Source organism: Syngnathus scovelli, chromosome 5, assembly GCF_024217435.2.
Source record: "Syngnathus scovelli strain Florida chromosome 5, RoL_Ssco_1.2, whole genome shotgun sequence".
Taxonomy (NCBI): domain Eukaryota; kingdom Metazoa; phylum Chordata; class Actinopteri; order Syngnathiformes; family Syngnathidae; genus Syngnathus; species Syngnathus scovelli.
The window spans coordinates 3136541-3164429 of record NC_090851.1 but is presented as its reverse complement, the minus strand read 5'-3'; the positions used below and the strand labels follow the sequence as shown (position 1 = coordinate 3164429).

The following is a 27889-nucleotide window of genomic DNA, read 5'->3' as shown; positions in this document are numbered from 1 at the left end:
ATCCTCAAACTCACAACATATGAGTCACACATTGCTTAAGAGCACATAAAATAAAAATAATAAAACGAACACACACTCTCAAATCATTTGGCTTTCATCGGACTCCTGCTGCTTCTCAATCTCCAAAAGTACTCGAGTGGCAGTTTTAAACACACACCATTGTCTAAATTAATCCATGGTATCCTTTCAAGTGTCAATCTAAGGGTTAAATATATTTGCATGGTTTATATTACAAAATGAACAAAGATCAGTTTTGTATTGCTCATTGCTGCTAGCTACAGGACTGTGCAATAACTTCAACTACAACTTGGAACGACCGACGTAGCTCATGTTGAAACAATAGCATATTAAAGTTTCAAATGGAGCTCTTCTTTTTTTCAGCAATAACCAATAAGTCATTTTTAGTGCTTTCTCAAGTTCAATTTCCATCTCTATTGATGAGCCTCATCTGGCAAATGAAGGATACCAGTTAGGCATGAAGGCAGCCACTCTGCATCTTCTGTTGCCACGGCGACCGCCCAGTGAAAAAGTGTAAATACTTTAACGGGACCATTCTACACATGTCACACATTGCGTCTGTCACATTTGGCACTTTTTATGTCAACAGGATGTCATAACTGCATTTTCTCCACTGACGCCCACAACCCACCATTTCTTCTCGCTCACTTCACATCTGTTGTGGTTCTGGTATTTCCTCTTCTTTTATACCATCATTGTTGCCATGACAGTATTAGCCCTGACACGAACACTTTATTTTTTATTAAAACAAACACTAGAAACTATTGTGTGATTTCTGTCTCATATAACTATGCCTACTTTTTCACCTCCCTGTGTTTTGTGATTAGCTTAAACATGTATAATTGTGTAGGTTGTAAAAAAAAAAAAATATATATATATATATATATATATATATATATAGGTGGTTTGAGGTGGGCATTTCAAAGTGTACACTGGAGCATGATTTTTCAGATTTCAACCTTTTTTCCTATTTATTTATTTATTTATTTATTTATTTATTTATTTATTTAACTAAAGCTTTTTTTTTTTCCATCAAGATTTTCATCGCCTTCAATAATTCGCTTTAGTAGAGCCCGCCAACCACCAACTGTCACTCAACCCAAAGTCAACGTATCATTGGTGGTCGGCATCGCGCTCAGCCAATGAGGCGCCTTTTGTAGGCGGAGCTAGAGCACCGGCCAAGATACATCCCCCTCTTGAAGGAGGCGAAGGAGGCGGGGAAGCGGGCAGCGGTGGATCCTGCCGCGCCCTTTCCGCCCCTTACAGCCCAAAGTCAGTAAGAGCTGGCCCGGTGTGCAGGTAACAACAGGAGAGCCCATACAATTCCCGGAAGCAAGCAGACAGGTTGGCCCGGGGAAGTTTCGGAGTTTCTGCCAACAATTCAAAATCGAACCTCGCTTGAATTGGAACCACATTTTATTTTGTGTCGTATTTGCCGTCACATTTTTTGTGGGTCGTCGCAGCTTCTTCTTTGCGGGAGGTGTCCCTCCAGGTACTTTCAGGTCCTTTCAGGTACTTTGTTTGCTAGCTCGACGTCTTCTGTGGATTTACTCGAAGATTGAGCATAAAGGAGCCAACAAAGGTGAGTATCGTTTATTTTTTTATTTTGCGTGTGTTATAAATGAACATTTTAGGGCGAAACTGTGGTTTTATTGCCTTTTATGGTAAGTTTCAGTTTGTCGCGCGTGATTATCGATTTTTTTTTTTTTTTAAAAGGACTCCAATGTGCCTTGATAAGGACACAGGTTGTTGTTTTGTCCCTCGGTTCACAAGCAAGTAGGCTGTAGCATCAATAACTAATTTTAAACCAAGGCCAATTACTATATAGTTAGACATACTGCTTGTAAATTTGACCCTGAATAGCAGAAGACTATTGCTAAGATGCAAAAACAGTATTCCTTTTAAAAGAGGATAAAGAATCTATGCCAGGCAATATTGTTTTGTTATTTATCACTGTGGTTTTTCTACACAGTTCATGATTCAATCCATTTGTAACCCCAGATTCTACATTGGTTAGCCCACCTATGGTGTTGTTTTTTGGGATTTTTCACAAAGTTAAGGGGTTAATTTGAATACACAACTCGGGTGGGCTCTTTGCACATCTGTGGTGGATAATCTGGTTTGACCACTTCTTTATTTCAGAGGAAGCAATATATATTTTCAAAAAAAGGTAGTATGTTTTCAGGCTCCAACCCCGATTCCTTTTTTATTTTATTATTATTTAAAGGAAAAAAAATTGGATAATTTCAAAATATTTTATGATCAACACACAAAAAAAATATGATCCAAGAAGACTTGTGGCTTCGGTTTATGGACACCTAACTGCTGAAATGCAATGCAAATATGACAATAAAATTTGCTATCCTTTCAAACCATAGCAATTAAATTGTTTTATTGCATCATGTTTTTGCCAAGAATATTCTTTGTATTGTTTTGGAAATGATTGAAGACTCCAAAACTGTTTTGCAATATCCTTGTGGAACTTTTTTTGAATTGGAATAAGTATATACATAAAGTGATACTCAGCTGAGGTTCTAGTCCACACAAATTGGTTATCACACCCATGGAGGGATGCGAAATCATTTGCTTTGTGGACTTCCCAAGTTGCTTTCCTCAAATCTGTCTCTCTTGAAAAGTTCTCCCATTCAACCCACGGCATTGGTGTCCATCCGACTTGCCCGTGGCATGTGGCTGCATGTGTCGGGGGTGAGTCAATGGCTAAAAGGACCCAGTAATACAGATGTTACTTGCTCAAGGTAGGAGCTTCCTGCCTCTTGTGTTAGACATGCCACTTTATCTGCACAAACCCAACCAGAAGATGAAAAAAAAATGGATGTAAATTTCCTGCTGAAAAGAAATTGTTGGCTCACGCAATACTTACACCCCCCCTTTCTAAGAATGGTGGGAGGAAGAGGCGACTCGGGCGTGGCTGCCCTGCTAATGACTGGTTAGCGACGAAACTGCTGTTTACTGTCGACGCGCGTTCCCTGCAAAAAAGTCATGTGTCAGGCCACAGAAGTGGTGCAATAAATTCGGACGCCAGCATTGTTTCACGCTGGAGGAACACTCTTCAGATGTTTGCTCTCGTGTCAGTAGATTAGGCCAAATTGCTGCATAACAGCAGTCGCCATAGCTGGCCGGTTCAACGGCTACGAAGCGCTACTTTACGGTTTAGTTGACCATTTCCATAAACCTGTGAACTTCAGTACAGAAATATTTCTTTTGAAACACTATTCTGCTCAACTCAACTCGACCTGGCTACTTTTGACAATGACGGTGGTATGTTTGCCTCATGACAAGATGCTTGTGAAAATATTCCCTTGCTTTACAGATTTTCATTCCAAGATTTACAGAAAAGAATCCAGACTGTGTTGAGCTAGCACAAAAAAAAATGTTGTACAATATGATATGCTGTTTTGTAAACATTGATTCAAAAGTGAGCTGTTCGACTTAGATGATTCTCGACAAGGATTCTGAATTGTGACCATCACCAAATTAGTTTTTACCAGCATGTTGGAAGGCTTTTGACTTTTAAGGCTTCCTTCACATTCTTTCTAAACTAAACACATTTGTGACCCTGAACGTCCCCTCCTGCTCTACATTTGTATTTTTTTTAATTTGGCATCTTCCTCTGCGGAACTCTCAATTGGCCAGTGGGCTACTGAGGTGTGTGAGAAAATGTTTGGATTAAGATTGTGTTACATAGCTGCAAGGTGTTGTGGAGAAACAGCAAAATGGCGTCAGTGCGAGGGAGTGATGGTGACCCGAAAGAAAGCGTTTCACCGGAAAGGGTGGTTTGTCTTTAAAGTTTGTACCGGATGTTAAAAGACAAGGCTGTTCTCATGCTGACACAAAGTAATATATTAAACAGTAGAAATGTTTTTGAAATAAAACCCCAAAGGGAACAAAATCCTTTTGAATTTTGAATTCCCCTCCACAAAAAATGCCAAATAACTACAATAAAGCAAAACCATTTTTTGGAACTCATTTACAATTGTTTCATTGTGTGTGTGTGTGTGTGTGTGTGTGTCCCACAGACGAGCCTCGTCATCCGTGCAGCTGACGTCATGCAGCCCTCCAGGTCATCAGAGAGAGGGCCAGTTTGAAAGGCGACCTAGTGTCATCGGTCTGACCCCCCCCATGTCAATTTGAAAGGCCTCAACATCTCACCTCTCTCCTCTGAGCCCCGCCTCCGCCAACCTTCTCGCCGCCATGGATATTCTAACGGACGACACAGAGGGATGCTACTTGAACCGCAGCGTCAAATTTTTCTACGAAAAAAGCGGCAAGAACATCAGCGACCACTGGCGCCGTCGTGATTATGTGATCGTCTCGCTGGGCATGACTGTTTGTTTCATTGTCATCTTGTCCAACCTGATGGTCATTGGGGCCATTTTAAAAAACAGACGCTTCCATTTCCCCATCTATTATTTATTGGGGAACCTGGCTTTTGCGGACCTCTTCTCAGGTACGTCAACTGTTACACGGTGAACCAATCAACTCATTTCTTTGATTGACCACGAGGACAATTAACAAAGTAAAATATCCGAATGTTCCCAACTTCTGTCGTTCAGAATGTTACCTGCTGCAGGCATGGGCGGTGCTAGGATTTTTTTTTTTTCCTCTTGGTGGGGGGTTCGGGTCAATTTTTATTTTTTTTATGGGTCAAAAAAAGAAAATTGACAAGCCCAAACATTTCTTCCAAATTAATTCATTCGCTACATTTTCGTCACGGGTTACACAATCAATCTCCTGGCCTGACATCACCAGGGGTTGGAAAATATTGCCCTCGCAGATTCTTTCAGCCAAGCATATTTTCTCGCTCTGCCAGTGAGCTCTCGGCCAGTAATGCTCTTTTTTTTTTCTCTATCTACCTTCTTTCACAGGTGTCTCCTACCTCCATTTGATGTTTCACACAGGTCCATGGACTATCAAGTTGTCCAAGTACCAATGGTTCGTGCGTCAAGGCCTGATCGACACCAGCCTGACGGCATCGGTCCTCAACCTCCTGGCCGTGGCGGTGGAGCGTCACCAGACCATCTTCAACATGCAGCTCCACAGCAAGATGAGCACCCGGCGGGTCTTTGTGATCATGATCGCCATCTGGCTGGTGGCCATTGTCATGGGCCTGGTGCCCACCATGGGATGGCACTGCCTGTGTGATCTGGACAATTGTTCCACCATGGCGCCGCTCTACAGCCGCAGCTACTTGGTGTTCTGGGCGCTCCTCAACCTGCTCACCTTCTCCATCATGGTAGCTGTCTACACTCGCATCTTCTTGTACGTGAGGCACAAGAGCAAGCAGATGTCGCAGCACACCAGCCAGATGAGACGTCGAGAGACGGTGTTCAACCTGATGAAGACTGTCTCCATGATCTTAGGTGAGGCGACAGTGCGGCACATCTTTACACATCTTCATTCTTCTCCTTGGAAAAAAAAAAAAGAACTGCACATTGAATTACAATATTGTCGAGAAAAATTAAATTTTTCCAAAACATAACATGCCTGCGCTTGGTACGCCTGCACTCGTTCATCGAGACTCTCCTGGCACAGGCACGCGTGTTTTCACTCCGCAACTCTCCTTGCGTTCCGGAGAACAATCCTGAAGTACCTCCTCGCCCTGCTCCTTTCACCGTGTCCGAGCCCCCCCCCACACACACACACACACACCTCCCCCGCCTTGGTTTTGCCTTTCCAACATGACAATAAATTCCTCAAGTTGCTTAAAGTCCCCTTCCTCTTTTCTGCCGTCGCTTAGCAGCGAGCGCCTGCCACTTCTGGCATGTAAGGGAGGCCGGCAATACCCTGGCGTGCCTTGACAGGAAGATGCATACTTCACTTAGTAAGACGGGATGACGTGTCAGTTAGTGTGTTGTTTGCGTGTCTCAGGCCGCGACCGTTTCAACATTTACACATGGTGTGTGTGACACGCAAAGTAATCCTTGGCCTCATGCAAATTGCTCACAACACACTTTAAACTGTGTTATCGATTGGCTGAAAGGATTTGTCCGCTTCCCAATCAAATGTCATGATAAGGAACTGTGATTATGCAAACTAAACTGTGTGGGTCTGCTCGCTTGTGTGCACGGCTGTGTGTGTGTGCGTGTGTGAGATCAATTTACAGTACATTCCCATTCTCCCTCAAGGACCTCCTGCTTCGGACATTCTTCAGCGCATTCATCTGTTGTCTTTGCACTATTGTATATTTTATTCCTTTCGGTTATCTCCACCAAGATGAGTTTTTTTGTTGCTTTGTTGACCCAAAATTCCAGGATGCCGGTGTAAAATTTGTATAATAAAAAAAAAAGATGTAGAAATCAACATGTAACATAATATTTCATTATTAGAATTTAAAGTCTTGCATAATTAGTCAGATTAATATTCCTCTGCCGCCCTCTACAGGCTGGTTTGTGATCTGCTGGACTCCAGGCTTGGTGGTGCTGCTGCTGGACGGCCTGGGTTGTGACGAGTGCAAAGTGCTCCGCTACGAGAAGTACTGCCTGGTGCTGGCCGAGTGCAACTCGCTGGTCAACCCCATCATCTACTCCTTCAGGGACAAAGACATGCGGAGGACCTTCAAGGAGATCCTCTGCTGCCTGTGCCGGCGCAGCGGCGACAAGCCTGGCTTGTCTGGCGTGAACTTTAACACCCTGGACCACGAGGTACTATCTGAGAGCAACGGAACCGAAGTCACGAGACTTAAACCAAACAACCACTAGTGCGCGCGATGACTGTTTGCTCACTGCACGCCGTTCCCGAACCACCCAAAAGGTCCTCGTTATTCACTCTTCACGGAGTTGCTCGCTGTTTCCTTCTGGAAGAAGAGCAGAGAGAGGCGCGTAGTGCATTTTAAGCTGCAAAAGATATTGGTGGTGTTTTTAACTTTTTTTCCAATTAGCATTTCTGTTGCCGTGATTGGTCGCTACATTGTCCAATCAGCTTGCGGTATTCTACTCGATCGCCCGTACTTTCCCAGGTGGATCATAGCATGGGCGCGGGAATAACGTGCCAACTCCTCACAGGAAGGCCGGGGAAAAAAAATGCGATTGTCTTATTATAGCTTTGCCTTGAGTTTTTGTGTGCTTTTGTTAAGCCAAACTTTTTTTTTTTTTTTACAATTGGTGGACTCTTGGAATGTTTCAGTGGGTTCAAAATCTGAACAACTTTTGCTAATGTAACAACTTATACAGCTTGAATGAAAATGTCTATCATTATCTGCCTTCCCATCAGTTTGTTGATACTTTTTTTTTTTTTTTTTTTGCAAGCCATTTAAATAATAAATACACAAACCAGCAGCATATGCCAGACACGTGGTGCTTAACAAGTAACTGTCATCTAAATCCAGTCCCAGCTTTGTGGTACACAGATGGTGTCCTTCCTCTGATACTAACCTCTGAAGTCAGGTACTAAAACTGCATATTTTACCAGCTAGCGTGAAAAGACTTTTGCTAAAAGTCAATTTCTGCCTTCGGACGTTAAATTGGTAGAAAAGTAGAATATCCGTAAGTACACTCTCTGCGCCCATCCCATTTTGGTTGCATTTTATACAGAAGATAAAAAAAGTTGTCTTTTAGTGGGATCATCTTCACGTTTTCCGCACTTTGTCTTGGTTAACTAACTTGTTTTCCTCTGCTTCTTTGCTTTCTTTGTTTTTCCCCCCCTGACCTGGTGTCCTCTCCTTCCTGCTCCACGCTATCACCTCTTCCTCCCCTCTATTACCCCTTCCTGTAGAACTCCAAGTCTCGCGACATGGAGCTGATGGAGAAGAGTAACGGAGCGCCGCTCATCAGCAAACACACGGACATGACGCCGCCTTCGGAGCGTTGGAGTTAAAACATAAACACGCACACTCGCCCTAGAAGGAAGACGTCGTCATAACTTGTGCGTGGCTGGGGCCTCATTTCCTTTTTTATGGCCTGCAACCAAGTGTGTGTGTGCGAGCCTTTTTTTTTTTCTTTTCTTTTTGTCACGCTTGTGAGCTCCTCAGCAAGTTTTTCTCAGCTGAGTGGAGGACAGCAACACAATTTGAGCAATTTTTTTTTTATGCAGTCTACCGTCTCAAAATGTATATTTGCAATGAAAAATGAAAGTGGTACCTCAAAATTCAAGCACGTGTGGTTCATTAGCTAAACAAGTTAGGAAGGAATAGATGGATTTCTGAAAATTTTGCATTCTACTAACTTTGCTGCTTCAGCCTCTTTCTTTTACTATTCTAAATACTAGAGCCTAACAGATAAATTGTCCAGGCACATTAGACTTTATAGTCAGAATTGTCACTTTAAAGTCAAAACTTAGACTTTAAAGTGAGAATTTAGACTTTAAAAGTGAGAATTCAGACTTTAAAGTCACAATTTTAGACATGAAAAGAAAGGTCTTTGATTTGAAAGTTTTTAAAGTGGCGTTTGGGATGACGTGATTTAGTGTCCAACCTGAGCCAGTAGATGGCACTAGAGTAAAGAAATGCCTTTCCTGACTTCATTAACTTTCATTGCTTTCTTTTTAACTCCCAGCAGGCTTTTTAAAGTTGGAGCGTGGCTGGTAAGACATTGCGTTAGATTTCTCACCTTGCGTCACCTGTTAGCACCAGAAGCGCCCAGACCATGGGTGAGCTCCAGTGGCCAGCACAGACAGACAACGTCAGGGTGACGTTGTGCGTCTGGCCACGCCCCCTTCGCCCACCGGACCGGACCAACCAATAGACTACCAGGTCAAATTCACCCTATGTTTTTATTCTCATGACCTGCTGAGAAAATTCTAGTTTACAATCCACGTTTTGACTTGAGGCTGCTGTGATTTGCTCCTGCCAATCAAGGTAAGAACTGCAATTTTTGTGTGTCCCATGTGAGAGAAATACTAAAATTTTCATGATGCTCATATCCTATTGGGTGTTAACAGTATGCATACTTTCTTCACATATTACAAATATGTCGAACAGCATTTTTAACACTCTACTTTTACAGTACTGACCCCAAAATGCAACAAAGTGTACCTAATAAAGTGTCCAGTGATTTTGTATATCCAACATATTGCACTGTTTATTTTTCCAATCCGCTTCACTTACGAGGACCGACACATACGTTGAAAGGGCACGGTGCCAGAGTCAGGCCGTAACGTCCGTGCATGAGCGGTGGCGGCGTTCCCAGTGGCAGCCGGAAGGTGAAGGCCTGCAGTAGACCTGTGACCATGAGGAAAAGCTCCATCTTGGCCAGCTGCTCGCCCATGCACCCCCTGCGACCTGATGCCCAGGAGGTGGGAACCTTACATCAGTTCACACGTGCATATGCCCCGTCGGATGAGTCACGTACCGATCCCAAAAGGCATGAAGCAGTCTTTTCTCAAAAGCTTGCCCTCATCATCCAGGAAGCGCTCCGGCTTGAAGCTGTCGGGCTGCTCCCACACGGTGGGGTCTCGATGGACGGACCAAAGGTTGGGCAGGAGGACTGTTCCTTGTGGGATCGTGAAGCCCCGGAAGTCTGCCAACGTGGTAAAAGTAAAAAATGAAGTGTTGCGGATTTTTTTTTTTTTTTTTTATGTCTCACTCATATGATGTCACCTGTGGTTTTAGACGCCATGTGAGGAATGCCCAGAGGAACCACGGAGGTCAGCCTCTGGACCTCCATGATGGTGGCCTCGGTGAAGGGCAAATGTCCCCGGTCGGTCAGAGAAGGTACTTTATATCGTCCCAGCACCTCGTCTACCTCTGCCTGGACTTTGTCTGAAACATTAAGGTCACCAATCACAAACAAGTTCTTTACATTTTGTCTTTAGCAGGACTTTTTTTGCTTAACCTTGAACATGACGATGCACGACCATGTAGAGCAAGATCCACAGAAGAGAGTTGGTGGTGGTGTCAGTGCCCGCGATGAAGAGATCAGCAATGATGTAGAAGAGGTAGTCCTCGTTGAAGCTTCCGTCCTCCACGCCCGCGGCTCTCTGGCTCGCCATCTCCGCCAGGTACATGTCCACTAAATCCCTGGGGTTCCCCGGGTCTAGCGTGTCACGGTGCTTGTCGATGAGCCTCTTCAGGAAGGCGGTGATGTCACGCTCCACCCGCCGGAGCTCCCCGAAGACGCCGAAGGGCAAGTGGTAGAGTGGTGGGAAGATGTTGATGAGGACGGCGGGGCTGTTGACGCACAGCTCCAGGCCGCGCATCATCAAGCCAAGCAGGGTCCCGAACTGGCGGTCGTCTTGGGGGAAGCGTTCGCCCAGGGCTAAAGAGCAGATGACGTTGGAGACGGCGTTGCTGACCAGCGGTGTCAAATCAATGCCGCCTTTGCCAACTTCCTGCTGTAGTCGTAGAAGTTCACGTTTGACCGTCGCCAGACCTTGGAGGATACACGGCTCCAAGCTAAGCTTCCCCACACCGAAGGTTCGAAGAGCGGCGTGGCAGAACTTCCGGTGCTTTCTCCACACCGGTCCATAAGGCGCAAAGACGATTCCTTGGGGGGAAAAAACTGATGCAGGTTACTTCTTATTTTATTACATTATATTCCGCTTCATTGCTATGTATTCTCGATAAATGTATAAAAGAGTTCTTGAGTAACTGAGAGCGCACCTTTGCGTTTTGTCATGATGGTGACCGCAGGGATGTCAGGCCTGTCCGAGAACACTTCAGGATGGTTGAGCAAAGCGTCCTTGATGACGTCATAACCGTTTAGCACCACTATTAGCTGCGTGCCCACAAATAGGCTGAAGACGTCGCCGTACACCGACGCTTGCTTTGTCAGCGCCTCCACGGGGGTCGCAGTCGGCTTCGACGCCTTCCCGAGTCTCTTCCAGATGAACGAAGGTATGAGAAAAACGCCAAAATTGCCCACGATCGGCAGCGGCTTCGGACCCGGAGGAATGTTAAACAGGCGACGGCGGCGTTTCAGGTAGTAGTGGAGGGACAAATAAACAACAAAAAAGATGAGGAGAGTTGCGAAGTTTACTCCCGATAGGAACGAGTTGTTCCAAAGCCGGAGCATAGCGTCAACGTTAAGGCATAAACACTTTCGATGACGGCATGTTTGTTTGTGTTCTGCATGTAAACACAGACCGGAGACATTTTTCCGGTATTTTAGTGGAGCGGCTCTCCCATTGGTGGACAGAAAAATAGGCTTCTCTGATAGGGTAGGGAGTAAAAGGGTTATGACTCCCGGAATTATGACTTGCAGGACTGAGGTATTTTTGATTCTGAATTTAAAATTTCAATATCAAAAAGTTTTTTTCAAAAAATTGCGATATATTCATTGTAAAAAAAAATCTGAAATCCCAAATCAGACACTTAGGTGTTCTTAATTCAATTTATTACAATGCAAAGACCACAGAGATGAAAGAGACAAATCAAGTGGTTCTAAAATTAAGTTTAAATAATAATAATAATATAATTATAATAAGTAGGAAGAAATTGAACTCGTGAAGGCTGTTTTGGTACACGAGTGCACAGACACGAAAGTTAAACCCACTAAGGCAGCGATTCCCAACCAATTTTCCGTGAACCATGGGCGTTGTCGTGAGAACTCATTAGGTGTGTTATGCGAGATATTAGCTGGTATGAAAATGAATCGTCAGTCACTCCTACTAATGTATCTTTGTTCATCAATCTAGGCCAGCAAGGCAGAATGAATTACTACCATGACACTTCCACATTATTTTACTACATAATTTCAATTTAGTACTAAAGTAAAGCGCGAGTAAAGCAGCACGATTACTGGCAAAATGATAATCCCGATTATTTTGATCCATATTGTCATTTTGTATTGTATACCATAATTATGATTATTAATCACAATTTTCTTTAAGTGAAAACTTGCTTTTCAGCTCCAATTTTTGCTGGGTGACTGATTACACTAACAGAGCCCACATTTTGATGTAAATATAAATGTAAATATCACAAACAATTAAATCACAGCAACCAAAATTGTGATTTAAATTTAAAAAAAATTGTGCCTGATATTTTTTTACACGTTAAATGTGTCTTGGTGCCATAAAGGTTGGGAAACGCTGCACTAAGGCACCTTGTAACACTGATAGTGAGGTTCTCATTGAACAAAAAAACACATTGGAAGGTGACTATAAACCCTTTTAAATACTCTTGAACAAAGTTAAGGAACCTTATTCCTATCAAGTGTTAATGGAAAATCTCACGTGACCATAAAACAAAACATTATAATGTATACACCTCCTGCGTCCCCTTTTCTTCAGCACAATATATTAAGAGCATTTGTGGAATTATTGGTCTTTGGAAATAAAAGGCTCACGTAGGTTGCCCAACCCTGATTTAGAAGCTGGGACAAGAATGTGTACACACACACATGTACGCATATGACACAAAGAGAAACAGACAACTATGCAATTATTTACATTCCAACAGCAAAAACACAGACAGACAGACAGACAGACAGTCAAAGCGTATATTTCCTTCTAGGCACGTTTGTTGAATACTCCCCCCCCCCAACCCTGAGTCTGTCACTCATCACGTGTGCTCTGTACCATGGAGTATTTCTTACAGGGGTTCTTCAGGCAGGCGGGCGCCCAGCTGATGGGCCAGCCGTACACGCACGGCACATGTGTCTTCACGTTCCTCTCCATGAAGTTGAACAGCGGGTTCCAAAAGGGATTGCTGAGGTAGTTGTGGGGTGAACACTGACACTGCAAACAAAGCGTAATGTTAATACACGTCCTATTTTTACAGTCGGGTCGTTGTGGAACCCGGATACCCACATGCGTGTTGGCCATGCTGTGGTACCACCAGAAGAGTCTCGTTGTGACAAAGTAGGCCACCACCACATCCACGCTGTAGTGCTCGCGTGCCACCAGGATGCACACCACGCCCACGGCGCTCAGCAACCAGCACATCAGGTGGTACCACCAGAACGAGCGAGGAGAGTCTGCGGGGAAATCCCGTCACGCAGCAAAAGAGACGTGGTAACTTGAAATTTCCATTCCAAATATTTTTTGCGACATGTTTTAAACGAATAAAAATCAACGTGACTCACATTCCTTGATAAACAGGTAGGTGAGGGTGAGCATCACGGTGTGTCCACTGAACAGGTAGTCTCCACACATAATGTGGGAACTGGTAATGGACATCCCTCCTCCAGAAATCAACTTCAGAACTCTCTGAATTTTGCCGTACGAATCTCCGTACAGCTGACGATAGCAAGCAAACGTTACCATTTCCAACGGGAACGGATAAAAAGCCGGTTAGCGGTTGCTATGCTAACATATAGTAGTAATTGTATCACAGGCTGAAGAGTTTGGCTAACTGTATTTGTGTCATCTTCACCTTGGGGGCGCAGGTGATGTGCACACCAGGTACAGGCAGGACGGTGATGTACATGGTGATGCAGCGGTACAAGTACAAGGTCCCCACCAGGAAGAAGTAACGTCGGCATACTATGGACCTGCAACATATACATCATAAGTAAGTGACAAAAAGCACTCACCGTAACAGCTCTGTGCATTTTTATTGTAACTCTTGCGATAAATTAAAAGGGCCGGTGTGAGAGGACCTCAGCACCTCGAGATACGATAAAAGCATATCAATTATCTATGATGGCCCGCATTTAAAAACTTGTAATTCAAATCGATCCTGAAACATACCGGGGAGCCAAGACAGTGATTTTAAAACACGAGTAACGGAGATTCTGAGGGATTATAATCATTACTGTGAAAAAAATAATCTTACTTGTGGTTGAAGAAGAAGAGTTGCAGGAACCAAATGGTAACCAGCACGATGCCATTAACTTCTGTAACAGTGAAGGCCCACTTGACTTCGCTGATGTAGTCAAAGAAGGAGTCAGGCAGAGGCGGGATGTTCTCTTTGGGCGGAACTCTTTCGTGGACCACAGTGATGACGGCCGTGGTCAGCAACAGGCTGAAGCCGGCGTAGAAGAAGAGAAGCGTGGTTTTCCACCATTCGGTTGGCAGGCGGACGACGTCGGGCTCCTTCATGGAGATCTTGACGTAGTCATTGTGTCTGCTTTTTCGGAAGGCCCGCTTGGTGTCGCCCAAAGCTGCCGTGTGCACGGGGCAGGGTTTTTTGTCACCGCTATGCTTGGCGCAGCCATCGATTTTGTGGGTCACGCTAGTCGTCGGGGACAACGACATGGCTTCCTGCTTAGACCATTCGCAGGTGGGACCCCTCTGGATGGACACGGCGCTGCAATAATAATTCAACGTGTTCTGTAAATCAATTCTAGTGCTTTTCTGGAGATATATAAAAAAAAAAAATCTGTGCAATATTATTCTTCCACTGAAGCTGTGCGCCAAATCATTTTCAGCTACCAATATCAGCTTTTTTTTTTTTCTTCATACCATAAGCCAAAGATAATGACGTTTAAACATTCCCACACATCTTGCTTCTCGTTCTCCTTGAAATCTTGACCTTCATGTTCTCACAATTCTTTGGCCAATAATGTGTAGTGAATGACGAACTACAATTCCAATATTTTAAAGTGCGCTCCACTTAATGGCTGGAGGAAGTCCTACATCAATCGCTCGACAATCCCCACTTTGACCATTTTCATTATTTCACATCTAAAAGGTTTTAAAGGGCGCCTTTAACTGCTAATGGCTCTAGGGGATACCGATTGTAACCGAGAGCCACTTAGGATGCATAGACGATGGGATGTTTACTTGTGGACAAATATGGCACCCGAGCAAAGAATTGGATAGGAATAGACGCTATCAAGTTGCTCAGGATCAATTTTGCGGGGTATGACGACATTCAGGCTGAGAACCACAGATGTAAGCTGCGAGGTGCAGCTGATGGATGGCTGCAGATGACAATGTTTGACAGCCGGACGATTAATAGCGACTGCATGCAAACAACACAAGATCATTAGCGTGCTGGACGTGGGATGATGTAATGTCTCTGTTGGTCAGACAATAGATGCAAAAACATTTATATATCTAATATTTCATCATCTAGAATTCTGTTAGTTGTGGGTAGAGCTGACAGATCATTTTCCACATTATTTTTTTTTATTTAGTTTTTTTTGGGTGACAGCAACTAAGCAATAGTGAGGTATTTTTGTAAGGCCGTATGATTTAGTCTGCTCTGATGGGAAGCAAAGAGAAGTCTTTTTTTTTTTCCCCAGCTCGTGAGCGCTCTAAAGGGAATGAGCAGTGATGGGAAAATGACTGAGGAAAAAAAAAAAAAACAACTATTCCACATGTCCACACGGCGTAATGGATAACTTGGCCGGCTGCACTCACCCAGACTATTTCCAGAGAGCCCGGATGAAGGCTGTGTTTTATACTTTGCAAGAACTAGGGCTGGGCCTCCATTTTCGGGCCGCAGTAATAACATGCTACCATAGCTCCCCACTCATTTAGCTCCTGGCAGCATGAGGATCGTCTCCATCAAAGGGAGCGATAAAAATAAGTCGTGTTCAAGGCGGGGCTCTCAGCAAAAAATGTTTTTTTTGGAAATATTCAAACTGTGAGCATGCAGAAAAAATTCTGTTGCATTCTGGGGGTCTCATCGTACTATATAGGTGGAACATGGGGGGTCAGAACTGATGGAAGTGACCTTCTGAAACGTGGGCAGAGAAAAAAAAAAAAAAAAAAACACATGCGGTGTGAACATGCTGGGGCCTTAGTCTTATTAATTAGGGTGGACCTGGAGGCCTTAGCCCACAAACGTACGTTTTCCGTAATGACAGGCAGAACTGGGAGTCTCCTTTATAGGAAGTCTGTTTTACACAGATATACACACACAGTTTTAACCACCGTGTTCCACATGAAGCTCGTGGGTGGGGTAACAGGTCATTTGTACCGTCTTGTAATTACATTCTCTCCCTTTCAGGCAGACCTCCAACATCTGGGAGTTCACACAGGAATTACAAGAGCGATGCAGCATTTCGAATGTTGAGATGTTTCCATTTTAAAAGGTTGTTCGGATGGCTAGTCATCTGATCAATACTAACATAGTTTAGAATGTAATATAATCTATACACCAATATTGATTGTTACACAATATGTTTATGTTGGGACACAATCAAAGTTCAATTATGTTCTCATGTCATGATAAAAGGAGCAATAGGAGAAATATGGACTATTGAGAGACCACAAGGTAATTCAGTTTTGATTGAAACGTGGACTGTAGCTACATTGTTTTGATTTATATGATAACGGGAAAGGTTTTTATATTCGCATTCATAATTTGCATTTCAATTTGATAAGTAAATTTTCATTCAGCCTAAATATTAGAAAATGTTCACACAAGCATGGGGAGAACATGCAAATTCCAAGCCAGACTGATCCGAGGTAGCCTGCTAACCACCAGGTCAGAGGTCACTATTGTGTTATCCACAGGAGCCCCCAAAAAACCTATAAGTAGCCGAAGGGCTTTTTCTACAAATATTAATAATGATAATTGCATTTATAAAATACCTTTCAAGACATGCTGCACAAAAATAGCTAACCACTGCTGGGAAACTGTGATTTCTTGGGAATATTTTCAAAATCATCCCATTTGTAGAAATGAATTGCATTCTCGTGTTTCCCAAATTACTGTGAGAAAATCTTATCATAATCAGTATCTTCACATACTGGACATTTTATGAATCCTGACAGTAACATCATTAATTTGAGCAAATTTGTTATCTCAGAAGTGAGTAGCAGACAGATAGCACTTTGTATTAATCAGTACCCAAGAATCATAGATATCAATCATACAGATAGTTAGATTACACAATACATTTTTCTTTTGAGTCTCAAAGGAGTTAAAAACGGATATTTCAACAATCACATGGGATCCTCTGCCTTTACAAATATTCTAAATGACACTAAACTATGATTCTAATACTTTGGTTACCTTTTTGACATAGATGAACAGATTTCATTCTAATCAACAGCACTACAAAAAACTACAATACAACACTGTTGAATGGATCCCTTTGGAAATTGAACAGTTAACTTCAGCAAGTGTCCATTTTGGGGTATTTTCCGACGGGTCCTACCTGTCCTCGTCGGGCCTCATTATTGTGTCGTGTGTCGTCGCAGTGGCTGCAAGAGTGTTCGAATGATGCTTAGCTCTCGCGGCTCAGGGAGGAGCGCTCCGACTCCTCAAGGGACAGACCCTCGCCTTCCGGGGCTCGCTCCTCCCCGCCGCCCATCGTTCTCCGTGTGCCAACCAGACTGCGCTGGCCTTTTCGTTCGCGTCCATCCCACTCGGTCCCTCTTCGAATATAAATCGCGTCGCCATAAAGTCAAGTGGAGCGATGACGTCGGGCTCTATGTGACGAATAAAGGTATGCGATTGGGCTGCTTTTGTGCACGGCGGTCGCATCGAGGGAGGCACGGTGGGCTTTGAGTCAAAACGATTCCATCCCCATTTCTCCGAGCCTGCCAATAAAAGAGATTTTCCCGTGAACTTAATGTTTGTTGTAGTAAGGATATGTTAGAAATGCAAATTGTTCAAGCTCGTACGCTTGCTTTTGATATCAATAAACTACAAAAAGACAATATCCAAGGAAAGAGCAAAATACTCTGAGAAAACGTAGGAGTGCTGTTTACTATAGCTATAATTCCGGAGGAATAAGAACATTAAAAAAACAACAACTAAGAAACATTAGAAATTAAAGAAACACTTGTTTAAATAACATACATGCAATATACATACGTATTTTCAATTTCAATTCAGTGTTACAACACCATACATTTGGGGTGATCGTTAGTATGATTTTTGAAGGGGGCAAAAAAAGAAATACGAATGCAAAAAAGACACCTTGAATGCGACGTTTTCTCACTTTGATTGGTTTTCCACAGACCTGGTGGTTTCTTGCGCATACCTCTAATTTATATCTTACGCAGGGAAAGGGGTGATTTATTTTTCTCAGATAATTTTGCTGATATACTACTACTGGGTCATATTGACAATTTTAATACGTTTGAGAACATTTCGTAACTTATTTATTAATTGCAAACTCCTTTTTAGCACTTTACAGGCAATCATCTTACAGGTCTAGGGGCAGTAGTGCACCAAGGTGAGCACAAACCGCCATGATGTACACCAACGAAGAAGAAACCAATGACGTCACGGCCCAGCCTGACGACGTGTCTCCCTCCTATCTCCTTTTCCTGTTGCTAATCTTTGCCGCTCAGGTGTGGCCTGAAGTTACTTCCGATTAACATTACACCGCGTTGGAATATAATTAGTTAACGGCTCGTCACATCTCCAGAGCGTTCGAAGACGGTGGAAGAACATAATCGTAACGGCGGGCCGACATGGAGACGTGTGGAAACTCGTACAAGAAACAGAAGCTGAGTAACGCACCGCAAAACTGGGTGAGTTGGTGTCTTTGGCTGAGATTATCTGACCATCAATCCTAACCTTGTGGAGAAATCTGGCTTTTGCCTTACGCGCATTATTAGCATTTCCCTGTTTAAGTGGACGGCAGCGTTAGCTTGTTTAGTATGGAAGTGGCAAGATCGACCGCAATTCATTCAAACGCTTGAATAGTCAGTCCGCTAACAGCAGATTTTGAATGAAAAGGCCTTTTGTCCCTTAAAATATTCTTGGCGCTAATTTAAAATGTGTTACAACTTCAACCATCAAAAACTAGTTCACACAATTGACCCAATAGTGATTTCAATGACAAATTGATTTTCTTGCCTGGATCGATAACAGGGGACGCAGCGTGCCACAAATGTCACTTATCAAGCGCACCACGTCAGTAGGAACAAGCGCGGCCAGGTGGTGGGAACCAGAGGAGGCTTCAGAGGATGCACTGTATGGCTCACTGGTCAGTGTGGAGGATTTGCTCTAGATCAGTAGCATCTGCCCAGTTTTGTGATGGATGTTGCTTTTTTTTGTGGTGGAGGTCTTTCCGGCGCTGGGAAGACCACGGTGAGCATGGCCCTGGAGGAGTATCTTGTCTGCCACGGCATGCCGTGCTACACACTGGATGGGGACAACATTCGCCAGGGCCTGAACAGAAACCTGGGCTTCAGCCCCGAGGACCGCGAGGAAAACATCCGGCGTATTGCAGAGGTGGCGCGGCTCTTTGCGGATGCCGGCCTGGTCTGCCTTGCCAGCTTCATCTCCCCCTACAGCAGGGTAAATCATGCCCGGAGATGGAAATGGAAAAAAAAAAATGCAATTGATACTGCATCAGTGATGAAAAAGTTTCTCACGACCGAGCTGTCTGCAGGATCGTCTTAACGCCAGGAAGATTCACGAAGCGGCGGGGCTGCCTTTCTTCGAGGTGTTTGTGGACGCCCCGTTGGACGTGTGCGAGCAGAGAGACGTGAAGGGCCTCTACAAGAGAGCCAGAGCGGGAGAAATAAGAGGTAGAAGGCTTTTGCTTTTCAAGTCCAGGTGTGGCATTCCTATTCATAATATGCCAATGGCGTTGTAATGAAATGACAAATCATTTTTGAGAAAAAAAAAAGAATAAATGGAACTTAAAAATAGGAGAACCAATTAACATAGCGTGTGTTAAATTGTCGTGGGAATGGCAAGCACAACTGCTATTACAAAGTAACATGTAATTTGTCATTGTCGTGGGAATGATAACAAAAACTGGTATTGCCAAGGAACATAGCGTTTGTTATTGTCTTACAATGACAGTGACAAACGATACTTGGTAATACCAGTTCTACTATAATACAAGCGGTATTTAACTTTTCCACTGCCATTGACAGCTAAAGACGTCAAAGTTCCATTTTGAAATGGGCTGTGTGAAAATACATTTTCACGCCGCTGCGCAGGCTTCACCGGGATCGACTCAGAGTACGAGAAACCCGAAGCGCCCGAGCTGGTGCTGAAGACCGATTCCTGCAGCGTGAACGACTGCATCCAGCAGCTGCTTGACCTGCTTCAGGAGCGGGTGAATGCACAGCCAATATTTGACCCCATCGCCGCGGGTCATACAAACTCCCAACCGTTTTGCTTTTTCTGTCATCATCGCAGGACATCGTACCGGTGGATGCTTCCTATGAGGTGAAAGAGTTGTACGTGCAAGAGAACAAACTGGACCTGGCCAAGGCTGACGCGCAGACGCTGCCCGCTCTTCAGATTGGAAAGGTTTCTACCTTTTGTCCTTTCTCTCAAAGGCCGACACAAGCAATCGGATTTACGCTGACCATCCGCAATATTATTAGCACTCAGGCAATCCGTCCAATCAGTAAAATAGTCGTACATCGGTCCTATACAAATACAAAATAGTTTTCCTCCCCAGACAAGCACAACGGTACAACCAAATTAGATTTACAGTTGTTGGATGTGACCCTCAGGTGGACATGCAGTGGGTACAGGTGCTGGCCGAAGGCTGGGCCACGCCACTCAACGGCTTCATGAGGGAGCGAGAGTATCTTCAGTGCCTCCACTTTGACTGCCTGCTGGATGGTAAAAAAAAAAAAAAAAAAAAAAAAAAATGACACACAGCATTAAAGGAGGCAAAACACTGTAATCTGATTGATAAGAAGATTAACAAGCAGATTAATTGAAATGACTTTGGAAAATGAAGGAAAGTACATATGGAGTAAACTGAAAAGGCCACTAGATGGCGCGCAAAACCTTCCTGAGGCATTCTTTCAAAACGCCAGAGACGATTTACATTAAACAAGTCATCCTGACATTGACCGCTTTGTTAGGATTCAAAAAAGAGCAATAAATTCTCCTTAGTATGATTCACCAAAGCTGCACTTAAAGCACTTAAAGCTTTTTTTTTTTTTTTAGAATAAGTATAGGTACTTAGTTTTGGCAAGTCACATTTTGTTTTGAGTGCATTTACCACAACTTATGCTTCGTGAACATTCCAAGATGACCCTTTGCCAATTCTTGACGTCTGTATTGTTCTGCCAAATGTTTTTGATTCGTGCAGATACATAAAATACTTCTAAAAAAAGAAAAGAACAAATTAGCATTGCTTATGTATCATTTTCAGATTTTGGCAGGCCTGTACAACAGCTGTCCAAACATGAATAGCCTTGAAAAGAAAAAAGAAAAAAAAAAAGCAGCGATGAAAACTCAAGTATGTAAATGAGATATGATCGATTGACATGTAACTGCGTCTGGAACGAGAAGAATTCCTCTTTTGACGTCAAAGTCGTCGGCCCGCCGCTAACCAGACGGGCTGCTAAGATAAACAACAAAAGTCCTGTTTGCGTCCACCTCGCTGGGCCGTGTGAGTTTTAATTTGAAGCAGCTGCTCGGCCCACACGGTCTCCGCGTCGCCTTCTGACGCCATCGCCAAAAAGATTCACCGCCACTTTTAAGAATGTCACTGTTCAAGTTCTTAAACCCTTTAAGCACTAAAGAAGAGCTGACTTCACTTTGTCTTCCAGGCGGTGTGATCAACCTGTCAGTGCCGGTGGTGCTGCCGGTGGCTTCGGATGACAAAGAGCGCTTAGACGGCGTGACGGCGATGGCGTTGGTGTACGAGGGCAGGCGAGTGGCTATCCTCCGCAACCCCGAGTTCTACGAGCACCGCAAGGAAGAGCGCTGCGCCCGCCAGTGGGGTACTACTTGTAAGACCCATCCCTACATCAAGGTCAGTAGATAGGTGAAGATCCAGAGCCCCTTTCGAGTGACTCTAACATGCAAGAATCCGTCACGGCAGCGCACACACACGAGCGAGCATATCAAGGCCAAATGGTAAGCAGAGCTGCATTCAGTTTTGTCGGCTACACGGCTTAGCATTAGCATCTGACGAGACCCAACAGAGTGAGGAATATTTGTTTGGCTTCAAAAGTACTTTTAGATATTAATGAGTATCCGTTGGTCACAGTGATGGTGTTCCCCTAGTCTTGACACAAACACATTTTTGGAAATGTTTTCACCCTGACCAGAGTTTTCCAAAAGCTCACTTTTCCGCCCTCCACAACTCATTTTGCGTGTGGACAAAGGCCCACAGCTCATTAAAAAAAACATAAGTTTCCTCAAAAACCAAAAGATTTGTGTGGATATATCCTTAGCAACACAGGTGGCGCCGCTTGCTTTTCTGAGCGTAGTTCAAAAGGTACGAGCAGGTGTGCCATTAAAAAAAAACACAAAAAAAAAAAACTTTTGCAACCAAAACCGCCGTAAATCCAAAATGATGAGCCTCTGCATCGCCGTTTTGGAAATCAGCCCTGATAGAACACAGATCCAACGCGGCGTCATTTTCACTTTGCTGATGGAAAGAGCGAAGGCGGGCGCCGGGGTCAGGTGCTGGGGTCAGGCGCTCCGCCTCCCAATTTGTCCGGACGCCCGGGCAAATCTCTTGGTGTTATTTCTGGACGCTGACTCACTCGCACTCCATCTAATCTAATTGTTCCAATCTGTTGCTCGGAGGCTCAGGTAGATCAGATAATGGAAGAACTCGAGACATATTCCCGTGGCAAGGTTACTTGGTTACTGTATTCAAATACTTACAAGCAGAAAAGTTTTTTCATCGGTAGGAAGTGGAGACGTTACTCATTTTTGACAGTTACTTGGAACAGAGCGGACAAAACCAACCTTGGGCAGCGAGCCACACGCTGCTTCACCAAGCTTAAAGACAACTATCAAACCAACATTTTTTTTTTTTTTTTAGATTGCTTAGGCAGGCTGTATGCTCAGTGACCTTTTCCAATGACGCTCAATAGGGGAGAAAATGAACAGGCTTGGATCCAGTTTGTGAGTGTCCCCGCTGTTTTGGACCTGATAAGTCTGGACTTTATTAGACCTTGGCCTGGCGCCGCTCCAGCTCGCCTAAGCGTTTTTTTACAGCCCACATGTCTGGACTATGTTTGAGTTCATCGTTGACCGCTGCTGCGACTCCCGTTTCAGATGGTGATGGAAAGCGGCGACTGGCTCGTCGGTGGCGACTTGGAAGTCCTGGACCGAATCTACTGGAACGACGGATTGGACCAGTACCGACTGACCCCCGCTGAGCTCAAACAGAAATTTAAAGAAATGAATGCAGGTCTGCGTGTTGTTTTTTGGGAAAGTCTTTTGTAGGACGTGAAAGTGTTTTTAATCGTAGTCCACGTTTCCTTCCTCCGCAGATGCCGTGTTTGCCTTCCAGCTACGGAACCCGGTTCACAACGGCCACGCCCTCCTGATGCAGGACACCCACAAGCGCCTGACAGAGCGGGGCTACCGCCGGCCCGTGCTCCTGCTGCACCCGCTGGGCGGCTGGACCAAAGACGACGACGTGCCCCTGCCGTGGCGGATGAGGCAGCACGCCGCCGTGCTGGAAGAGGGTATCCTAAATCCGGAATCCACCATCGTCGCCATCTTCCCCTCGCCTATGATGTACGCCGGGCCCACTGAGGTAAAATGTCTTTCTTTCTGGTCCTCCTTTTGTTCGGTCAATCAATTTCTGTCCTCTCTTGACAGGTGCAGTGGCATTGCCGAGCTCGAATGGTAGCCGGCGCCAACTTCTACATCGTGGGCCGCGACCCCGCCGGCATGCCCCACCCCGAAACGGGGAAGGACCTGTACGAGCCCAGTCACGGGGCCAAAGTCCTCACAATGGCTCCGGGCCTCATCACACTGGAGATTGTCCCCTTCAAGGTCGCTGCTTACAACAAAGTGAAGAGGGCCATGGACTTCTACGAGGCCAAAAAGTGAGTATCGTGACAACAAGTGGTAAAGGACAAAAAAAAAAAAAAACATGAGAGGGAGCATGGCCTGTTTTGGTTTGCACGCCGCACACAGCGGAGCTTATCAGGAACATCTAGTACGAGAACAAAACTCCAAAGGTCTGCAGAGTTCAATCTGTTCAGTTCAATTGCAAGAAATGCAAAATCCCATTTTGCGTGTTCTCGAGACTTTTGCCAACTTGGACAAGTCATGGCTCAGCTCACAGCAAGTTGCTTCTAATTTCACAGTCAATAAGATGTCCAGTACATCCATCCAACCTTTTTCCAAAGCGCTTAATGTCAAAGTTGAAAAGTAAACTCTTGAACGTTCTCTCCACCAGCCATCAAGATTACGATTTCATCTCGGGCACACGCATGCGCAGGATGGCCCGCCAAGGCGACAATCCTCCGGACGGTTTCATGGCGCCGAAGGCCTGGGCCGTGCTTAAAGAATACTACAAATCTCTGGAGAAGGCATAGAAGGTGTTAGGCTAGGAAAACGGGGCACAATGGGCGTTTCTCCAAATTTCTTTTTATTGCTATTGAAACAGGCCAATGTTGGGACCATTCAGTTGTTGCTCACCACAGTGCGTCTTTCTATTCTCATACTGTATTTGATTTATAGACGAGTCAGGTTTGGGCTTGTATTTGAGACTCTGGGTCAAGATCACTATGAAGTGCCTTTGGTGTCCTCATCAGAATTACTGTCATTATGTAAATGCAAAAGAATGAAACGGAGGTGTCGTATGTGGCAAAATACTTGCACACAAAAATACCTTCTTCTACTCTCAAAAGTATTCCGTGTGTGGTAAGTGATTTGCCAAATCATTTTTAATTTTTTTTTAGCAAGTTATTCGATCAAACAAGTCATCAATATATGTATTTTTAATTCTTATATATTGAATATTTTGTACATATCCCTGTAATTGTCGTCCACCGTGTCATTAAATCCCCAATTTCGGATTTTTTTTTTTTCCGGATTTTGAGTTACGTTACTAGTTGAAAAAAAACTATTTACACATGGTTTAAAATTTTCATCATAATGTTCAGCATGACATTCATGCAGTTGAACGTCAAGCTGTCATGGTGGAAAATCAATTGATGTAACAACTTTCAGAAATTCAAAATAATTTTATCTCAGCAGTCAATTTGTTAAGGGCAGCATGTTGGTCCCTAAAGTACTCATAAAACACTATGAACCAAAATTGTCCATCCTGTCAACCAGCTGAATTCTAACACCAGAGCATCCAACTGAAAATGAAGTTCAGTAGAAAATGTCAACTGTTTTTGTTTCAACAGGGACGCCTCAAAGGTACCTCATAGTGATATCGACGCAGCTCGTATTCATTGAGGGGCCAAATCACAGCTATGGTTAAATGACAGTCCAGGACCTGAGGGCCACCTGAGAGTTTGAAAGCCAGTGGTTTTAGGATTTTTTTGATTATTTTAAAGCTAGGAAATTGGGTACTTCATTCTTGGGTAGACTTTAACGTTGGGACATTAGATTGAAGTTTTGATTTGGGGTTAAGTTACGGTTTTTGGCTATCTCACTCAAAAGTAGAGCTGAGTGTATTTGTACTGTAATCGTGTGTATTAATTATAAATGTTGAGTACCTTGGTCAAATGAAAACATTCGTACGTGATGGAACCACAATATGACCAGGACCATGACACAAGTATTAGTACTAGGATACATGTGCATCCCTCTGTTTCTAATGTATATTGATTTTCCTAACAAGATAACGTCTTAAATATATTTTGCATGTCCTAGTGAGCTTCTCCAATATTTTGTTACATCTAAAATGTACTAATTTGTTCCATGTGGCTTTTCATTTCCGACAAGGGTAATCAGCTGCTTAATGTTCACCACCATGGGATACCCTTTGTAAGCTTCCCTTATTCATCCAGTAAAGGATTTTTAACCAAAACAAGATGGTCATTTGTTTCATGACAGAAGAACATTCTGCTTAAGATAACGGACACTCGCCTTATGAAATCTGATGTCAGTATGACCTTGAAGAAGTTCACATGTCCAATTGCACCCCTCAAAATCAGAGTCCTTCCCACTGTCACTCCATCAGCTGTGTGTTAAATGAGACCCACTAGTGACCCCCCCACCCCCACTTTGAAGAGCTCATGCATTAAGAAACTGGCAGCTGGCTTCCATATGGAAACAGTCCTTGCTGAGCATAGTGGAGACCTGAGTTGTACCCCAAATAGTGTCCCCCTGAGAAATCTCATCCGAGCTGACTTCAAAATGTAATGAGGACCTGTATATATATATGATTTTTAAGATTATATTGCACCCCCCAAATAAATAAATAATAAGCTGCAGTAGTTTTTTTAGTAGGATTGTATTATTGCTCTCTGATTTAGTTCTTTGAATATTACTGACTATCTGCCTTCAGTTGATCGTAGGATTTACGTGCAGCCATTGTTGCCTGATGAGAAGCACATGATGACCTTCCAGGCCACCATACCAAGAAGAAAAGGCGCGGCACGGACATAAAACACCACATGGAAGAATGTAATCTTAAGATTGTTTCAGTCTTATACCCGGCTCGGACTACATCTGCCTTGGTGGCCCGACATCTTAGAACAAGAGGCGTTATCTTTGCATATCCTTTTCATTTGTCAGCTTGTCGTAACTTTTACATCTGCTGAGACTTGAGTCAAATTCGTGTTTCATTTTGTTTAGAAAATACCCCAGTATTGAATGATAACAAGTGCCCGTGTTTGGGCATTATTTTTTGTTCTTCAGAACTAAGAATTAATGAAAACGCTCTGTGTTCCGAAATGCGCAACATGATATTGCTCAAAATCAATAGGATTCTTAAATCACGACAGACTTGTGGTTAAGAGAGCCTGACTTGTTTTCTGCATTGGGTTCTGCGCATATGCACTATTGCTCCATTTCAACCATGTTGCTCTTACTTATTTATTTATTGCTCTTATTATTCATTGTATGTGCCTTCTTGTTTTTACTTTTTGTATTGTTTACTTGAGTGTTTTGTCCGTGGACCTATATAATATACTATATATATATATATACTATATATATAAATATATATATGTGTATGTATATATATATATATATATGTATATATACGTGTATATATATATATATATATATATATATATATAAACGCAATTTTGATCTCTTTGTGTGTCTTGACATGTAATTGACAATAAAGCAAACTTTGACTTGATTAGTGATGTGCATTCCAGTTCTTTAGACTCATTTCACTCAAAAGTTTCTTTCAACAAATCGTCCCCCCCCCCCCACACACACACACTGATCCTTTTTTTTTTTTTATATATAAATTAAATAATCAAAAATCATGGTTTTTATAAATCAAATAATAAAAACTCATGGTCAAAGCTTCACGGAGAGTGAAAAGTGCCACACCTGTCCTCACCCCCACTTTCTGATTGGCTGGTTGAGCTGTGATGCCACTTGGACACTCCATTAGGTACACCGCCATTTTCAAGTGTACCTAATAATAGGCCACTTTATTAGGGAAATATCATGGTCAAAGGTCACAGGTCCTCGGGGCCGCGTTCCAATATGTTTTCCAAGTTACCCTCGTTAAGCGCACCTGCGTGAAAAGTTTTAGCCACTTTCACGTTCAAAAGGAGCTAAAAGTTTTCACGCACCTGCACTTAACGAGGGACTGACTCGGACACTCCATTAGGTACACCGCCATTTTCAAGTGTACCTAATAACAGGCCACTTTATTAGGGAAATATCATGGTCAAAGGTCACAGGTCTCAAGCTCTAGTCGTCGGGGCCGCGTTCCAACATGTTTTCCAAGTGACCCTCGTTAAGCGCAGGTGCGTGAAAAGTTTTAGCCACTTTCACGTTCAAAAGAAGCTAAAACTTTTCACGCACCTGCACTTAACGAGGGACTCACTTGGACACTCCATTAGGTACACCGCCATTTTCAAGTGTACCTAATAACAGGCCACTTTATTAGGGAAATATCATGGTCAAAGGTCACAGGTCCTCGGGGCCGCGTTCCAATATGTTTTCCAAGTTACCCTCGTTAAGCGCACCTGCGTGAAAAGTTTTAGCCACTTTCACGTTCAAAAGGAGCTAAAAGTTTTCACGCACCTGCACTTAACGAGGGACTGACTCGGACACTTCATTAGGTACACCGCCATTTTCAAGTGTACCTAATAACAGGCCACTTTATTAGGGAAATATCATGGTCAAAGGTCACAGGTCTCAAGCTCTAGTCGTCGGGGCCGCGTTCCAACATGTTTTCCAAGTGACCCTCGTTAAGCGCAGGTGCGTGAAAAGTTTTAGCCACTTTCACGTTCAAAA

General features: G+C 43.6%; 4 protein-coding genes across 5 annotated transcripts; 2 read left to right on the top strand and 2 right to left on the bottom strand.

The window, feature by feature from the left end:
* Window positions 1–1245: 1245 nt before the first annotated feature.
* Window positions 1246–8126, top strand: LOC125968426 (lysophosphatidic acid receptor 2). The gene is made up of 5 exons (XM_049719460.2): window positions 1246–1600; window positions 4056–4486; window positions 4905–5399; window positions 6421–6680; window positions 7750–8126. Exons 2-5 carry the CDS (start codon window positions 4231–4233, stop codon window positions 7849–7851), a joined length of 1113 nt encoding a protein of 370 aa, XP_049575417.1. The 5' UTR covers window positions 1246–1600; window positions 4056–4230; the 3' UTR covers window positions 7852–8126.
* Window positions 8127–8726: 600 nt separating this feature from the next.
* Window positions 8727–10985, bottom strand: cyp2u1 (cytochrome P450, family 2, subfamily U, polypeptide 1). The gene is made up of 5 exons (XM_049719457.2): window positions 10574–10985; window positions 9807–10457; window positions 9572–9733; window positions 9324–9491; window positions 8727–9253 (listed from the first exon to the last, which is right to left on the bottom strand). The coding sequence occupies exons 1-5, from the start codon at window positions 10983–10985 to the stop codon at window positions 9072–9074; spliced, it is 1575 nt and encodes a 524-aa protein (XP_049575414.1). The 3' UTR covers window positions 8727–9071.
* A 1483-nt stretch (window positions 10986–12468) lies between these two features.
* Window positions 12469–17528, bottom strand: sgms2a (sphingomyelin synthase 2a). Its single transcript, XM_049719459.2, has 6 exons — window positions 16971–17528; window positions 13691–14164; window positions 13289–13406; window positions 12999–13152; window positions 12724–12890; window positions 12469–12651 (listed from the first exon to the last, which is right to left on the bottom strand). Exons 1-6 carry the CDS (start codon window positions 16988–16990, stop codon window positions 12469–12471), a joined length of 1116 nt encoding a protein of 371 aa, XP_049575416.1. The 5' UTR covers window positions 16991–17528.
* On the top strand, window positions 13302–25493 carry papss1 (3'-phosphoadenosine 5'-phosphosulfate synthase 1). 2 transcript variants are annotated; one of them, XM_049719456.1, is made up of 14 exons: window positions 13302–13426; window positions 15815–15899; window positions 17948–18297; window positions 18641–18755; window positions 18834–19069; window positions 19164–19302; window positions 19723–19841; window positions 19925–20038; window positions 20248–20359; window positions 21301–21506; window positions 22766–22901; window positions 22984–23252; window positions 23318–23547; window positions 23904–25493. In XM_049719456.1, the coding sequence occupies exons 3-14, from the start codon at window positions 18238–18240 to the stop codon at window positions 24040–24042; spliced, it is 1875 nt and encodes a 624-aa protein (XP_049575413.1). In that variant the 5' UTR covers window positions 13302–13426; window positions 15815–15899; window positions 17948–18237; the 3' UTR covers window positions 24043–25493. The 2 variants fall into 2 exon arrangements, with proteins under 2 accessions (XP_049575413.1, XP_068506723.1); XM_068650622.1 differs by lacking the exons at window positions 13302–13426; window positions 15815–15899 and having other exon boundaries at window positions 17961–18114; window positions 18192–18297.
* The last annotated feature ends 2396 nt before the right edge of the window (window positions 25494–27889 follow it).

Coding starts and splice junctions, on each gene's coding strand:
- LOC125968426 (XM_049719460.2), top strand. CDS start 4,231: ATGGATATTCTAACGGACGACACAGAGGGATGCTACTTGAACCGCAGC. Junction 4,487..4,904: donor TTTTGCGGACCTCTTCTCAG/GTACGTCAACTG, acceptor CTTCTTTCACAG/GTGTCTCCTACCTCCATTTG. Junction 6,681..7,749: donor TTAACACCCTGGACCACGAG/GTACTATCTGAG, acceptor CCCTTCCTGTAG/AACTCCAAGTCTCGCGACAT.
- cyp2u1 (XM_049719457.2), bottom strand. CDS start 10,985: ATGCTCCGGCTTTGGAACAACTCGTTCCTATCGGGAGTAAACTTCGCA. Junction 10,458..10,573: donor CATCATGACAAAACGCAAAG/GTGCGCTCTCAG, acceptor TTTCCCCCCAAG/GAATCGTCTTTGCGCCTTAT. Junction 9,492..9,571: donor CATGGCGTCTAAAACCACAG/GTGACATCATAT, acceptor CCACGTTGGCAG/ACTTCCGGGGCTTCACGATC.
- sgms2a (XM_049719459.2), bottom strand. CDS start 16,990: ATGAGGCCCGACGAGGACAG. Junction 13,153..13,288: donor ACATCACCTGCGCCCCCAAG/GTGAAGATGACA, acceptor TGCTATCGTCAG/CTGTACGGAGATTCGTACGG. Junction 12,891..12,998: donor CTACCTGTTTATCAAGGAAT/GTGAGTCACGTT, acceptor ATTTCCCCGCAG/ACTCTCCTCGCTCGTTCTGG.
- papss1 (XM_049719456.1), top strand. CDS start 18,238: ATGGAGACGTGTGGAAACTCGTACAAGAAACAGAAGCTGAGTAACGCA. Junction 18,298..18,640: donor GTAACGCACCGCAAAACTGG/GTGAGTTGGTGT, acceptor GATCGATAACAG/GGGACGCAGCGTGCCACAAA. Junction 18,756..18,833: donor ATGCACTGTATGGCTCACTG/GTCAGTGTGGAG, acceptor TTTGTGGTGGAG/GTCTTTCCGGCGCTGGGAAG.